The following is an 18,581-nucleotide window of genomic DNA, read 5'->3' as shown; positions in this document are numbered from 1 at the left end:
AGATATTACACACGGTCATTAGGAGATATTACACACTGACATTGGATATATTACACACGGTCATTAGGAGATATTACACACTGTCATTAAAGGAGATATTACACTCTGTCATTAGGAGATATTACACACTGTCATTAGGAGATATTCCACACTATCATTAGGAGATATTACACACTGTTATTAAAGGAGTTATTACACACTGTTATTAAAGGAGATATTACACACTGTCATTAGGAGATATTCCACACTATCATTAGGAGATATTAAACACTGTTATTAAAGGAGATATTACACACTGTTATTAAAGGAGATATTACACACAGTCATTAGGAGATATTACACACGGTCAATAGGAGATATACCATGCTGTCATTAGGAGATATTCCACACTGTCATTAGGAGATATTACACGCTGTCATTAGGAGATATTACACACTATCATCAGGAGATATTCCACACTGTCATTAGGAGATATACCATGCTGTCATTAGTCGATATACCATGCTGTCATTAGGAGATATTCCACACTGTCATTAGGAGATATTATACACTGTCATTAGGAGATATTATAAACTGTCATAAGGAGATATTATACACTGTTATTAGGAGATATTACACACTGTCATTAGGAGATATTACATGCTGTCATTAGGAGATATTACACACTGTTATTAGGAGATATTACACACTGTTATTAGGAGATATTACACATTGTCATAAGGAGATATTACACATTGTCATTAGCAGATATTCCACACTATCATTAGGAGATAATACACACTGTCAATAGGAGATATTACACATTGTCATTAGGAAATATTCCACACTATCATTAGGAGATAATACACACAGTCATTAGGAGATATTACATGCTGTCATTAGGAGATATTACACACTGTTATTAGGAGATATTACGCACTGTTATTAGGAGATATTACACACTGTCATTAGGAGATATTACACACAGTCATTAGGAGATAATACACACAGTCATTAAAGGAGATATTACACACTGTCATTAGGAGATATTACACACTGTCATTAGGAGATATTCCACACTATCATTAGGAGATATTACACACTGTTATTAAAGGAGTTATTACACACTGTTATTAAAGGAGATATTACACACTGTCATTAGGAGATATTCCACACTATCATTAGGAGATATTAAACACTGTTATTAAAGGAGATATTACACACTGTTATTAAAGGAGATATTACACACAATCATTAGGAGATATTACACACGGTCAATAGGAGATATACCATGCTGTCATTAGGAGATATTCCACACTGTCATTAGGAGATATTACACACTGTCATTAGGAGATATTACACACTATCATCAGGAGATATTCCACACTGTCATTAGGAGATATACCATGCTGTCATTAGTCGATATACCATGCTGTCATTAGGAGATATTCCACACTGTCATTAGGAGATATTATACACTGTCATTAGGATATATTATAAACTGTCATTAGGAGATATTATACACTGTTATTAGGAGATATTACACACTGTCATTAGGAGATATTACATGCTGTCATTAGGAGATATTACACACTGTTATTAGGAGATATTACACACTGTTATTAGGAGATATTACACAATGTCATAAGGAGATATTACACATTGTCATTAGCAGATATTCCACACTATCATTAGGAGATAATACACACTGTCAATAGGAGATATTACACATTGTCATTAGGAAATATTCCACACTATCATTAGGAGATAATACACACAGTCATTAGGAGATATTACATGATGTCATTAGGAGATATTACACACTGTTATTAGGAGATATTACGCACTGTTATTAGGAGATATTACACACTGTCATTAGGAGATATTACACACAGTCATTAGGAGATAATACACACAGTCATTAAAGGAGATATTACACACTGTCATTAGGAGATATTACACACTGTCATTAGGAGATATTACACACTGTCATTAGGAGATATTACACATTGTCATTGGATATATTATACACTGTCATTAGGAGATATTACACACGGTTATTAGGAGATATTACACACGGTCATTAGGAGATATACCATGCTGTCATTAGGAGATATTCCACACTGTCATTAGGAGATATTACACACTGTCATTAGGAGATATTACACACTATCATTAGGAGATATTACACGCTGTCATTAGGAGATATTCCAAACTATCATTAGGAGATATTACACACTGTCATTAGGAGATATTACACACTGTCATTAGGAGATATTACTCTCTGTCATTAGGAGATATTACACACTGTCATTAAAGGAGATATTACACACTGTCATTAGGAGATATTACACACTATTATTAGGAGATATTACACGCTGTCATTAGGAGATATTCCACACTATCATTAGGAGATATTACACACTGTCATTAGGAGATATTACACACTGTTATTAGGAGATATTACACACTGTCATTAGAAGATATTACACGCTGTCATTAGTAGATATTACACGCTGTCATTAGGAGATATTACACTCTGTCATTAGGAGATATTACACACGGTCATTAAAGGAGATATTATACACTGTTATTAGGAGATATTACACACTGTCATTAAAGGAGATATTACACACTGTTATTAAAGGAGATATTACACACTGTTATTAGGAGATATTACACACGGTCATTAAAGGAGATATTACACACAATCATTAGGAGATATTACACACGGTCATTAAAGGAGATATTACACACGGTCATTAAAGGAGATATTACACACTGTCATTAAAGGAGATATTACACACTGTTATTAAAGGAGATATTACACACTGTTATTAGGAGATATTACACACGGTCATTAAAGGAGATATTACACACTGTTATTAGGAGATTTTACACACAATCATTAGGAGATATTACACACTGTTAATAGGAGATATTACACACTGTCATTAAAGGAGATATTACACACTGTTATTAAAGGAGATATTACACACTGTTATTAGGAGATATTACACACTGTTATTAGGAGATATTACACACTGTCATTAAAGGAGATATTACACACTGTTATTAGGAGATATTACACACTGTCATTAAAGGAGATATTACACACTGTCATTAGGAGATATTACACACTGTCATTAAAGGAGATATTACACACTGTTATTAGGAGATATTACACACTGTCATTAAAGGAGATATTACACACTGTCATTAAAGGAGATATTACACACTGTTATTAGGAGATATTACACAAGGTCATTAAAGGAGATATTACACACTGTCATTAGGAGATGTTACACACAATAATTAGGAGATATTACAAACTATTATTAGGAGATATTACACACTGTCATTGGATATATTATACACTGTCATTAGGAGATATTACACACTGTCATTAAAGGAGATATTACACACTGTCATTAGGAGAAATTACACACTGTTATTAGGAGATTTTACACACTGTCATTAGGAGATATTACACACTATTATTAGGAGATATTACACACTGTCATTGGATATATTATACACTGTCATTAGGAGATATTACACACGGTCATTAGGAGATATTACACACAGTCATTAGGAGATATTACACACGGTCATTAAAGGAGATATTACACACTGTTATTAAAGGAGATATTACACACGGTCATTAGGAGATATTACACACTGTCATTTGATATATTATACACTGTCATTAGGATATATTACACACGGTCATTAAAGGAGATATTATACACTGTTATTAGGAGATATTACACACTGTCATTAAAGGAGATATTACACACTGTTATTAAAGGAGATATTACACACTGTTATTAGGAGATATTACACACGGTCATTAAAGGAGATATTACACACAATCATTAGGAGATATTACACACGGTCATTAAAGGAGATATTACACACGGTCATTAAAGGAGATATTACACACTGTCATTAAAGGAGATATTACACACTGTTATTAAAGGAGATATTACACACTGTTATTAGGAGATATTACACACGGTCATTAAAGGAGATATTACACACTGTTATTAGGAGATTTTACACACAATCATTAGGAGATATTACACACTGTTAATAGGAGATATTACACACTGTCATTAAAGGAGATATTACACACTGTTATTAAAGGAGATATTACACACTGTTATTAGGAGATATTACACACTGTTATTAGGAGATATTACACACTGTCATTAAAGGAGATATTACACACTGTTATTAGGAGATATTACACACTGTCATTAAAGGAGATATTACACACTGTCATTAGGAGATATTACACACTGTCATTAAAGGAGATATTACACACTGTTATTAGGAGATATTACACACTGTCATTAAAGGAGATATTACACACTGTCATTAAAGGAGATATTACACACTGTTATTAGGAGATATTACACAAGGTCATTAAAGGAGATATTACACACTGTCATTAGGAGATGTTACACACAATAATTAGGAGATATTACAAACTATTATTAGGAGATATTACACACTGTCATTGGATATATTATACACTGTCATTAGGAGATATTACACACTGTCATTAGGAGAAATTACACACTGTTATTAGGAGATTTTACACACTGTCATTAGGAGATATTACACACTATTATTAGGAGATATTACACACTGTCATTGGATATATTATACACTGTCATTAGGAGATATTACACACGGTCATTAGGAGATATTACACACAGTCATTAGGAGATATTACACACGGTCATTAAAGGAGATATTACACACTGTTATTAAAGGAGATATTACACACGGTCATTAGGAGATATTACACACTGTCATTTGATATATTATACACTGTCATTAGGATATATTACACACGGTCATTAAAGGAGATATTATACACTGTTATTAGGAGATATTACACACTGTCATTAAAGGAGATATTACACACTGTTATTAAAGGAGATATTACACACTGTTATTAGGAGATATTACACACGGTCATTAAAGGAGATATTACACACAATCATTAGGAGATATTACACACGGTCATTAAAGGAGATATTACACACGGTCATTAAAGGAGATATTACACACTGTCATTAAAGGAGATATTACACACTGTTATTAAAGGAGATATTACACACTGTTATTAGGAGATATTACACACGGTCATTAAAGGAGATATTACACACTGTTATTAGGAGATTTTACACACAATCATTAGGAGATATTACACACTGTTAATAGGAGATATTACACACTGTCATTAAAGGAGATATTACACACTGTTATTAAAGGAGATATTACACACTGTTATTAGGAGATATTACACACTGTTATTAGGAGATATTACACACTGTCATTAGGAGATATTACACACTGTCATTAGGATATATTACACACTGTTATTAGGAGATATTACACACTGTTATTAGGAGATATTACACACTGTCATTAAAGGAGATATTACACACTGTCATTAAAGGAGATATTACACACTGTTATTAGGAGATATTACACACTGTCATTAAAGGAGATATTACACACTGTTATTAAAGGAGATATTACACACTGTTATTAGGAGATATTACACACTGTTATTAGGAGATATTACACACTGTCATTAGGAGATATTACACACTGTCATTAGGATATATTACACACTGTTATTAGGAGATATTACACACTGTTATTAGGAGATATTACACACTGTCATTAAAGGAGATATTACACACTGTCATTAAAGGAGATATTACACACTGTTATTAGGAGATATTACACACTGTCATTAAAGGAGATATTACACACTGTTATTAGGAGATATTACACACTGTCATTAAAGGAGATATTACACACTGTCATTAAAGGAGATATTACACACTGTTATTAGGAGATATTACACACGGTCATTAAAGGAGATATTACACACTGTCATTAGGAGATTTTACACACAATCATTAGGAGATATTACACACTATTATTAGGAGATATTACACACTGTCATTGGATATATTATAAACTGTCATTAGGAGATATTACACACGGTCATTTGGAGATATTACACACAGTCATTAGGAGATATACCATGCTGTCATTAGGAGATATTACAAACAGTCATTAAAGGAGATATTACACACTGTTATTAAAGGAGATATTACACACGGTCATTAGGAGATATTACACACTGTCATTAAAGGAGATATTACACACTGTTATTAAAGGAGATATTACACACGGTCATTAGGAGATATTACACACGGTCATTAGGAGATATTACACACTGTCATTGGATATATTATACACTGTCATTAGGATATATTACGCATGGTCATTAAAGGAGATATTACACACTGTCATCAGGAGATATTACACACGGTTATTAGGAGATATTACACACTGTTATTAGGAGATATTACACACGGTCATTAGGAGATATTACACACGGTCATTAGGAGATATTACACACTGTCATTAAAGGAGTTATTACACACTGTCATTAGGAGATATTACACACTGTTATTAGGAGATATTACACACTGTTATTAGGAGATATTGCACACTGTCATTAAAGGAGATATTACAAACTGTTATTAGGAGATATTACACACTGTCATTAGGAGATATACCATGCTGTCATTAGGAGATATTCCACACTGTCATTAGGAGATATTACACGCTGTCATTAGGAGATATTACACACTATCATCAGGAGATATTCCACACTGTCATTAGGAGATATACCATGTTGTCATTAGGAGATATACCATGCTGTCATTAGGAGATATTCCACACTGTCATTAGGATATATTATACACTGTCATTAGGAGATATTATACACTGTCATTAGGAGATATTATACAGTTATTAGGAGATATTACACACTGTCATTAGGAGATATTACACACTGTTATTAGGAGATATTACACACTGTTATTAGGAGATATTACACACTGTAATTAGGATATATTATACACTATCATTAGGATATATTACAAACTGTCATCAGGAGATATTACACACTGTCATCAGGAGATATTACACACTGTCATTAGGAGATATTACACACAGTCATTAGGAGATATTACACACGGTCATTAAAGGAGATATTACACACTGTCATTAGGAGATATTCCACACTGTCATTAGGAGATATTACACACAGTCATTAGGAGATATTACAAACGGTCATTAAAGGAGATATTACACACTGTCATTAGGAGATATTACACACTGTAATTATGAGATATTACACATGGTCATTAAAGGAGATATTACACACTGTCATTAAAGGAGATATTACACACGGTCATTAAAGGAGATATTACACACAGTCATTAGGAGATATTACACACGGTCATTAAAGGAGGTTTACACACTGTCATTAAAGGAGATATTACACACAATCATTAGGAGATGCTGATACCATGCTGTCATTAGGAGATATTCCACACTGTCATTAGGATATATTATACACTGTCATTAGGAGATATTATACACTGTCATTAGGAGATATTATACAGTTATTAGGAGATATTACACACTGTCATTAGGAGATATTACACACTGTTATTAGGAGATATTACACACTGTTATTAGGAGATATTACACACTGTCATTAGGAGATATTATACACTATCATTAGGATATATTACAAACTGTCATCAGGAGATATTACACACTGTCATCAGGAGATATTACAAACGGTCATTAAAGGAGATATTACACACAGTCATTAGGAGATATTACACACTGTCATCAGGAGATATTACACACTGTCATCAGGAGATATTACAAACGGTCATTAAAGGAGATATTATACACTATCATTAGGATATATTACAAACTGTCATCAGGAGATATTACACACTGTCATCAGGAGATATTACACAATGTCATTAGGAGATATTACACACAGTCATTAGGAGATATTACACACGGTCATTAAAGGAGATATTACACACTGTCATTAGGAGATATTCCACACTGTCATTAGGAGATATTACACACAGTCATTAGGAGATATTACACACGGCCATTAAAGGAGATATTACACACTGTCATTAGGAGATATTACACACTGTCATTAGGAGATATTACATGCTGTCATTAGGAGATATTACACACTATCATCAGGAGATATTCCACACTGTCATTAGGAGATATACCATGTTGTCATTAGGAGATATACCATGCTGTCATTAGGAGATATTCCACACTGTCATTAGGATATATTATACACTGTCATTAGGAGATATTATACACTGTCATTAGGAGATATTATACAGTTATTAGGAGATATTACACACTGTCATTAGGAGATATTACACACTGTTATTAGGAGATATTACACACTGTTATTAGGAGATATTACACACTGTCATTAGGAGATATTATACACTATCATTAGGATATATTACAAACTGTCATCAGGAGATATTACACACTGTCATCAGGAGATATTACACACTGTCATTAGGAGATATTACACACAGTCATTAGGAGATATTACACACGGTCATTAAAGGAGATATTACACACTGTCATTAGGAGATATTCCACACTGTCATTAGGAGATATTACACACAGTCATTAGGAGATATTACACACGGTCATTAAAGGAGATATTACACACTGTCATTAGGAGATATTACACACTGTAATTATGAGATATTACACATGGTCATTAAAGGAGATATTACACACTGTCATTAAAGGAGATATTACACACGGTCATTAAAGGAGATATTACACACAGTCATTAGGAGATATTACACACGGTCATTAAAGGAGATATTACACACTGTCATTAAAGGAGATATTACACACTGTTATTAGGAGATATTACACACTGTCATTAAAGGAGATATTACACACTGTTATTAGGAGATATTACACACTGTCATTAAAGGAGATATTACACACTGTCATTAAAGGAGATATTACACACTGTTATTAGGAGATATTACACACGGTCATTAAAGGAGATATTACACACTGTCATTAGGAGATTTTACACACAATCATTAGGAGATATTACACACTATTATTAGGAGATATTACACACTGTCATTGGATATATTATAAACTGTCATTAGGAGATATTACACACGGTCATTAGGAGATATTACACACAGTCATTAGGAGATATACCATGCTGTCATTAGGAGATATTACACACAGTCATTAAAGGAGATATTACACACTGTTATTAAAGGAGATATTACACACGGTCATTAGGAGATATTACACACTGTCATTAAAGGAGATATTACACACTGTTATTAAAGGAGATATTACACACGGTCATTAGGAGATATTACACACGGTCATTAGGAGATATTACACACTGTCATTGGATATATTATACACTGTCATTAGGATATATTACGCATGGTCATTAAAGGAGATATTACACACTGTCATCAGGAGATATTACACACTGTTATTAGGAGATATTACACACTGTTATTAGGAGATATTACACACGGTCATTAGGAGATATTACACACGGTCATTAGGAGATATTACACACTGTCATTAAAGGAGTTATTACACACTGTCATTAGGAGATATTACACACTGTTATTAGGAGATATTACACACTGTTATTAGGAGATATTACACACTGTCATTAAAGGAGATATTACAAACTGTTATTAGGAGATATTACACACTGTCATTAGGAGATATTACACACGGTCATTAGGAGATATACCATGCTGTCATTAGGAGATATTCCACACTGTCATTAGGAGATATTACACGCTGTCATTAGGAGATATTACACACTATCATCAGGAGATATTCCACACTGTCATTAGGAGATATACCATGTTGTCATTAGGAGATATACCATGCTGTCATTAGGAGATATTCCACACTGTCATTAGGATATATTATACACTGTCATTAGGAGATATTATACACTGTCATTAGGAGATATTATACAGTTATTAGGAGATATTACACACTGTCATTAGGAGATATTACACACTGTTATTAGGAGATATTACACACTGTTATTAGGAGATATTACACACTGTCATTAGGATATATTATACACTATCATTAGGATATATTACAAACTGTCATCAGGAGATATTACACACTGTCATCAGGAGATATTACACACTGTCATTAGGAGATATTACACACAGTCATTAGGAGATATTACACACGGTCATTAAAGGAGATATTACACACTGTCATTAGGAGATATTCCACACTGTCATTAGGAGATATTACACACAGTCATTAGGAGATATTACAAACGGTCATTAAAGGAGATATTACACACTGTCATTAGGAGATATTACACACTGTAATTATGAGATATTACACATGGTCATTAAAGGAGATATTACACACTGTCATTAAAGGAGATATTACACACGGTCATTAAAGGAGATATTACACACAGTCATTAGGAGATATTACACACAGTCATTAAAGGAGGTATTACACACTGTCATTAAAGGAGATATTACACACAATCATTAGGAGATGCTGATACCATGCTGTCATTAGGAGATATTCCACACTGTCATTAGGATATATTATACACTGTCATTAGGAGATATTATACACTGTCATTAGGAGATATTATACAGTTATTAGGAGATATTACACACTGTCATTAGGAGATATTACACACTGTTATTAGGAGATATTACACACTGTTATTAGGAGATATTACACACTGTCATTAGGAGATATTATACACTATCATTAGGATATATTACAAACTGTCATCAGGAGATATTACACACTGTCATCAGGAGATATTACAAACGGTCATTAAAGGAGATATTACACACAGTCATTAGGAGATATTACACACTGTCATCAGGAGATATTACACACTGTCATCAGGAGATATTACAAACGGTCATTAAAGGAGATATTATACACTATCATTAGGATATATTACAAACTGTCATCAGGAGATATTACACACTGTCATCAGGAGATATTACACACTGTCATTAGGAGATATTACACACAGTCATTAGGAGATATTACACACGGTCATTAAAGGAGATATTACACACTGTCATTAGGAGATATTCCACACTGTCATTAGGAGATATTACACACAGTCATTAGGAGATATTACACACGGCCATTAAAGGAGATATTACACACTGTCATCAGGAGATATTACACACTGTCATTAGGAGATATTACACACTGTCATTAGGAGATATTACATGCTGTCATTAGGAGATATTACACACTATCATCAGGAGATATTCCACACTGTCATTAGGAGATATACCATGTTGTCATTAGGAGATATACCATGCTGTCATTAGGAGATATTCCACACTGTCATTAGGATATATTATACACTGTCATTAGGAGATATTATACACTGTCATTAGGAGATATTATACAGTTATTAGGAGATATTACACACTGTCATTAGGAGATATTACACACTGTTATTAGGAGATATTACACACTGTTATTAGGAGATATTACACACTGTCATTAGGAGATATTATACACTATCATTAGGATATATTACAAACTGTCATCAGGAGATATTACACACTGTCATCAGGAGATATTACACACTGTCATTAGGAGATATTACACACAGTCATTAGGAGATATTACACACGGTCATTAAAGGAGATATTACACACTGTCATTAGGAGATATTCCACACTGTCATTAGGAGATATTACACACAGTCATTAGGAGATATTACACACGGTCATTAAAGGAGATATTACACACTGTCATTAAAGGAGATATTACACACAATCATTAGGAGATGCTGATACCATGCTGTCATTAGGAGATATTCCACACTGTCATTAGGATATATTATACACTGTCATTAGGAGATATTACACACTGTTATTAGGAGATATTACACACTGTCATTAGGATATATTACAAACTGTCAACAGGAGATATTACACACTGTTATTAGGAGATATTACACACTGTCATTAGGAGATATTATACAGTTATTAGGAGATATTACACACTGTCATTAGGATATATTACACACTGTTATTAGGAGATATTACACACTGTTATTAGGAGATATTACACACTGTCATTAGGAGATATTATACAGTTATTAGGAGATATTACACACTGTCATTAGGAGATATTACACACTGTTATTAGGAGATATTACACACTGTTATTAGGAGATATTACACACTGTCATTAGGAGATATTATACACTATCATTAGGATATATTACAAACTGTCAACAGGAGATATTACACACTGTTATTAGGAGATATTACACAATGTCATCAGGAGATATTACACACTGTCATTAGGAGATATTACACACAGTCATTAGGAGATATTACACACGGTCATTAAAGGAGATATTACACACTGTCATTAGGAGATATTCCACACTGTCATTAGGAGATATTACACACAGTCATTAGGAGATATTACACACGGTCATTAAAGGAGATATTACACACTGTCATTAGGAGATATTACACACTGTAATTATGAGATATTACACACTGTCATTAAAGGAGATATTACACACTGTCATTAAAGGAGATATTACACACGGTCATTAAAGGAGATATTACACACAGTCATTAGGGGATATTACACACGGTCATTAAAGGAGATATTACACACTGTCATTAAAGGAGATATTACACACAATCATTAGGAGATATTACACACTATTATTAGGATATATTATACACTATTATTAGGAGATATTACACACTGTCATTAGGAGATATTACACATTGTCATTAGGAGATATTACACATTGTCATTAGGAGATATTACACACAATCATTAGGAGATATTACACACTGTCATTAGGAGATATTACACACTGTAATTATGAGATATTACACATGGTCATTAAAGGAGATATTACACACTGTCATTAAAGGAGATATTACACACGGTCATTAAAGGAGATATTACACACAGTCATTAGGAGATATTACACACGGTCATTAAAGGAGATATTACACACCGTCATTAAAGGAGATATTACACACAATCATTAGGAGATATTACACACTATTATTAGGAGATATTATACACTATCATTAGGAGATATTACACACTGTCATTAGGAGATTTTACACACAATCATTAGGAGATATTACACACTATTATTAGGAGATATTACACACTGTCATTAGGAGATATTACACATTGTCATTAGGAGATATTACACATTGTCATTAGGAGATATTACACACAATCATTAGGAGATATTACACACTATTATTAGGAGATATTACACACTGTTATTAGGAGATATTACACACGGTCATTAGGAGATATACCATGCTGTCATTAGGAGATATTACACGCTGTTATTAGGAGATATTACACACTGTTATTAGGAGATATTACACACTGTTATTAGGAGATATTACACACTGTTATTAGGAGATATACCATGCTGTCATTAGGAGATATTACACACTGTTATTAGGAGATATACCATGCTGTCATTAGGAGATATTACACACTGTTATTAGGAGATATACCATGCTGTCATTAGGAGATATTACACACTGTTATTATGAGATATTACACACTGTCATTAGGAGATATTACATTGAGGTTTATTATATGAGGAAGATTACAATGCACATAGACTTTTGGGCAGCATTTAACAATTAACAATTGTAATGTGAATTGATTTGAGGGAAAAAAATTGTTCAATGATAAAACTCATGATTTCTCGAGGGAAAGTTATTATATTTTCATTACTTGCTATGACGCTTGCGTAATTAATCTTACCTCTACTTTGTTCTCAATGTAGTCCCAAATCCCAAGGACTACAATCCTGAAGACTGTCTGTGAAAAGAGGGAGAGAAAGGATGGAAGGGGAGGAGAAAAGCCAAATACAACCTCTCCCATGATATGCAAAATATTCTCACTCTCCTCAGGTTTCAACACATCTACAACACATTTGAAACGTCATTTGAATATGGACAAAAAAAAAGAGGACAAGTTACAGTCTCCATTTTTATACTGCTGCTGTGAACGTAGGCTTTCTTTGACTCAAGCCTTCCTATCTACATGGTCACAGAAAGTAACATATACAGTTGAAGTCGGAAGTTAACATACACCTTAGCCAAATACATTTAAACTCAGTTTTTCACAATTCCTGACATTTAATCCTAGTAAAAATGTCCTGTCTTAGGTCAGTTAGGATCACCACTTTATTTTAAGAATGTAAAATATCAAAATAGTAGAGCGAATTATTTTTTTCAGCTTTTATTTCTTTCATCACATTCCCAGTGGGTCAGAAGTTTACATACACTCAATTAGTATTTGGTAGAATTTCCTTTAAATTGTTTAACTTAGGTCAAACGTTTCAGGTAGCTTTCCACAAGCTTCCCACAATAAGTTGGGTGAATTTTGACCCATTCTGTAACGGTTTTCTTCTATCTCCTCCTCTGACGAGGAGGTGTAGCAAGGATCGGACCAAAATGCAGCGTGGTTGTTATTCATGGTATTTTAATGAAGAAAAACTATACATGAATAAACTAACAAAACAATACACGTGTGAAAACCTAAACAGCCTATCTGGTGACAACAAACACAAAGACAGGAACAATCACCCACGAAACACTCAAAGAATATGGCTGCCTAAATATGGTTCCCAATCAGAGACAACGATAAACACCTGCCTCTGATTGAGAACCACTCCAGACAGCCATAGACTTTGCTAGAGAACCCCACTAAGCCACAATCCCAATACCTACGAAAACCCCAAGACAAAACACACCACATAAATAAACCCATGTCACACCCTGGCCTGACCAAAATAATAAAGAAAACACAAAATACTAAGACCAGGGCATGACACATTCCTCCTGACAGAGCTAGTGTAACTGAGTCAGGTTTGTAGGTCTCCTTGCTCGCACACGCTTTTTCAGTTCGGCCCACAAATGTTCTATGGGATTGAGGTCAGGGATTTGTGATGGCCACTCCAATACCTTGACTTTGTTGTCCTTAAGCCATTTTGCCACAACTTTGGAAGTATGCTCGGGGTCATTGTCCATTTGGAAGACCCATTTGCGAACAAACTTTAACTTCCTGACTGATGTCTTGAGATGTTGCTTCAATATATCCACATCATTTTCCTACCTCATGACGCCATCTATTTTGTGAAGTGCACCAGTCACTCCTTCAGCAAAGCACCCCCACAACATGATGCTGCCACCCCTGTGCTTCACGGTTGGGATGGTGTTCTTTGGCTTGCAAGATTCCCCCTTCTTCCTCCAAACATAACGATGGTCTTTATGCCAAACGGTTATAATTTTGTTCAGACCAGAGGACATTTCTCCAAAAGGTACGATCTTTGTCCCCATGTGCAGTTGAAATGGCAGTTTTGAAGCAATGGCTTCTTCCTTGCTGAGCGGCCATTCAGGTTATGTCGATATAGGACTCGTTTTCCTGTCGATATAGATACTTTTGAACCTGTTTTCCCCCAGCATCTTCACAAGATCCTTTCGCACCAAAGTACGTTCATCTCTAGGAGACAGAATGCCTCCTTCTTGAGCGGTATGACGGCTGCGTGGTCCCATGGTGTTTATACTTGCGTACTATTGTTTGTACAGATGAACGTGGTACCTTCAGGTGTTTGGAAATTGCTCCCAAGGATGAACCAGACTTGTGGATGTCTACAATTTGGCTGATTTCTTTTGATGTTCCAATGATGTTAAACAAAGAGGCACTGAGCTTGAAGGTAGGCCTTGAAATACATCCACAGGTACACCTCCAATTGACTCAAATGATGTCAATTAGCCTATCAGAAGCTTCTAAAGCCATGACATAATTTCCAAGCTGTTTAAAGGCACAGTCAACTCAGTGTATGTAAACCTCTGACCCACCGGAATTGTGATACAGTGAATTATAAGTGAAATAATCTGTCTGTAAACTATTTTTGAAAAAATGACTTGTGTAATGCACAAAGTAGATGTCCTAACTGACTTGCCAAAACTATAGTTTGTTAACTTCTTGAGTGTAGGGTGCAGGATTTTTGTTTTTGGCTAAAAAATGAGAAACTCCCTATTTCTCAGGCCCAGAAACTAGAATATGCATATAATTGTCAGATTAGGATAGAAAACACTCTAAAGTTTACAAAACTGTCAAAATATTGTCTGTGATTATAACAGAACAAAACTGATATTGCAGGCAAAAACCTGAGGAAAATCAAACCAGGAAGTGCTGTTTTTCCTGAAAGCATTGGATGCCTTGCCTTCATTTAAAGGGATATCAACCAGATTAATTTTCCTATGGCTTCCTCAAGGTGTCAACAGTCTTTAGACATAGTTTCAGGCTTTTATTTTGAAAAATGAGCGAGAAAGATGACATCGCATCAGTGATAGCTGGGTGTTAGCAGAGTTTTGCTTGCGCAACAGAGTGGGGCAGCCATTGTCTTTCCCTCTCCTATTGAAAAAGCGACAGTTACGGTTGATATATTATCGATTATATATTTTAAAAAGAACCAGAGGATTGATTATAAAAAACTTTGACATGTTTCTGTGGACATTACGCATACTATTTGGAATTGTCGTGACTGCTTGAGCCTGTGGATTTCTGAACATAACGTGCCAAACAAATGGAGGTATTTTGGATATAAAAATAATCTTTATGGAACAAAAGGAACATTTATTGTGTAACTGGAAGTCTCGTGAGTGCAAACATCCGAAGATCTTCAAAGGTAAGCGATTTTGTAATGGTTCTCTTGGGGTGAAGTAGAGGCGGACCAAAACGCAGCGTGATTATATTGATTCATGTTTAATAAAAACAGATAAACACGAACACTACAAAACAATAAACGTGGAAAACCAAAAACAGCCCTGTCTGGTGCAAAACACAGAGACAGGAACAATCACCCACAAACACACAGTGAAACCCAGGCTACCTAAGTATGATTCTCAATCAGAGACAACTAATGACACCTGCTTCTGATTGAGAACCATACTAGGCCGAAACATAGAAATACCCCAAAACATAGAAAAACAAACATAGACTGCCCACCCAACTCACGCCCTGACCATACTAAATAAATACAAAACAAAGGAAATAAAGGTCAGAACGTGACAGATTTAATCTATTGCTTTTCTGACCTTCATGACCAATCTACTTGGCTGCTAGTGTTTGTAATATTTTGTCTACTGAGAGAGATGTTCTTACATAAATGCTTGTTATGCTTTCGCCGAAAAGCTGTATTGAAATCTGACAAGCCAGGTGGATTAACAACAAGCTAAGCTGTGTTTTGCTATATTGCACTTGTGATTTCATGAAAATTAAATATTTGTAGTATTGTAGAATTTGGCGCACTGCAATTCAGCGGGTGTTGATGAAAATGATCCCGCTAAAGGGATGGGTGCAAAATATGTGGAGTGGTTGAAAACGTGTTTTACAGTTTTTTTCGATTGCTAAACGACAGTGGGCACAACTGGAGTCACATGTGCAAAACTCTAACTACAGTCTGCACTACCAACAGTCACCTGAGCTAAACAGTTCACATCACCTGCAAAACTCATTCCAAGCAACACAACTCTTAACACATGGCTCAAAACACGCTCAGTGCAGCCAAACACTATGCACAACCCTCACTGAGATAACACACACTGTCACTCAGAACACACTGAGAGTAAAAACACTAGCATCAAACACCAATACAGAAAATACAAACTTTTCATCTTTACAGTTTGAACAATTTCAGTGACTTCATACAAAGTAATATTTTCTTCAAAGAAAAGAGTGACATTCTTTCACATGATTTATTAAAATTTTTAGAACATAACAATTCTTTAAGGTAAATGAAAATTAACAGTTTGCTTCAATAGTCTGTAGTAATTTACGGAATTACAGTAATGAGAAAAAAAAGGTAGAAACTAAAAGTACATACTGTAATTCGAACAAATAATTGAGGGGCTAATCCTGCCTCTCTCTAGAATCAGGCCACAGGTTTTCTTCAACATCACATCTAATGTTTTCTCTTGCCATGCACCTGGGGAAGAACCTTTTGGAGTGCCTTATCCATCCCTGGCAGTCCTCTGGACTCGTGTCCTCACATCCGGCACGCATGGCTTCCAAAAGAGACATTTGGCCAAACACTTTCCACCTCCAGGCAGAGAAAAACTCCTCTATTGGGTTGAGGAAGGGTGAATATGCAGGCAGGTACAAAACCATAAATCTGTGATGTGCTGCAAACCAATCTGTGACAGCTGCAGAGTGGTGAAAAGCAACGTTATCGCAAACTATGACAAAAACTTGGGGGTTTCTTACTGGCTCCCCCTGTTCTGCTGGCACTAGCTGAGCATAGAGCTGTTCTAGGAAAGCTATAAGCCTTTCTGTGTTGTATGGGCCAATGAGTGGTGTGTTGAGAAGCAAACCATCATTGGCCATTGCAGCACACATGGTGATATTTCCCCCCCTTTGGCCTGGAACCTCCACAATGGCCCTTTGACCTATAACATTCCTTCCTCTGCGCCGTGTTTTGGCAAGGTTAAATCCAGCTTCATCGATAAATACAAATGAATGTGGTCTTTCCAGTGCTTCCACCTCCATTACTCTCTGAAAAACAATAAGTGCACAGTTTTACTGTAGAAATGCTA

At 34.7% G+C, this 18,581-nt stretch overlaps 1 protein-coding gene across 1 annotated transcript in view; it reads right to left on the bottom strand.

Annotated features, from left to right (window-relative positions):
• The window catches only part of LOC139384895 (transmembrane protein 266-like), a 102,302-nt gene that overhangs the window by 29,717 nt on the left and 54,004 nt on the right, over positions 1 to 18,581 (bottom strand). Inside the window, exon 6 of the mRNA XM_071129795.1 lies at positions 13,741 to 13,797. Within this exon, the coding sequence (XP_070985896.1) occupies positions 13,741 to 13,797 (57 nt within the window). The remainder of the gene's footprint in view (positions 1 to 13,740; positions 13,798 to 18,581) is intronic.

This window comes from Oncorhynchus clarkii, chromosome 26 (assembly GCF_045791955.1).
Source record: "Oncorhynchus clarkii lewisi isolate Uvic-CL-2024 chromosome 26, UVic_Ocla_1.0, whole genome shotgun sequence".
NCBI lineage: Eukaryota > Metazoa > Chordata > Actinopteri > Salmoniformes > Salmonidae > Oncorhynchus > Oncorhynchus clarkii.
This window is presented reverse-complemented; position numbering and strand designations above follow the sequence as displayed.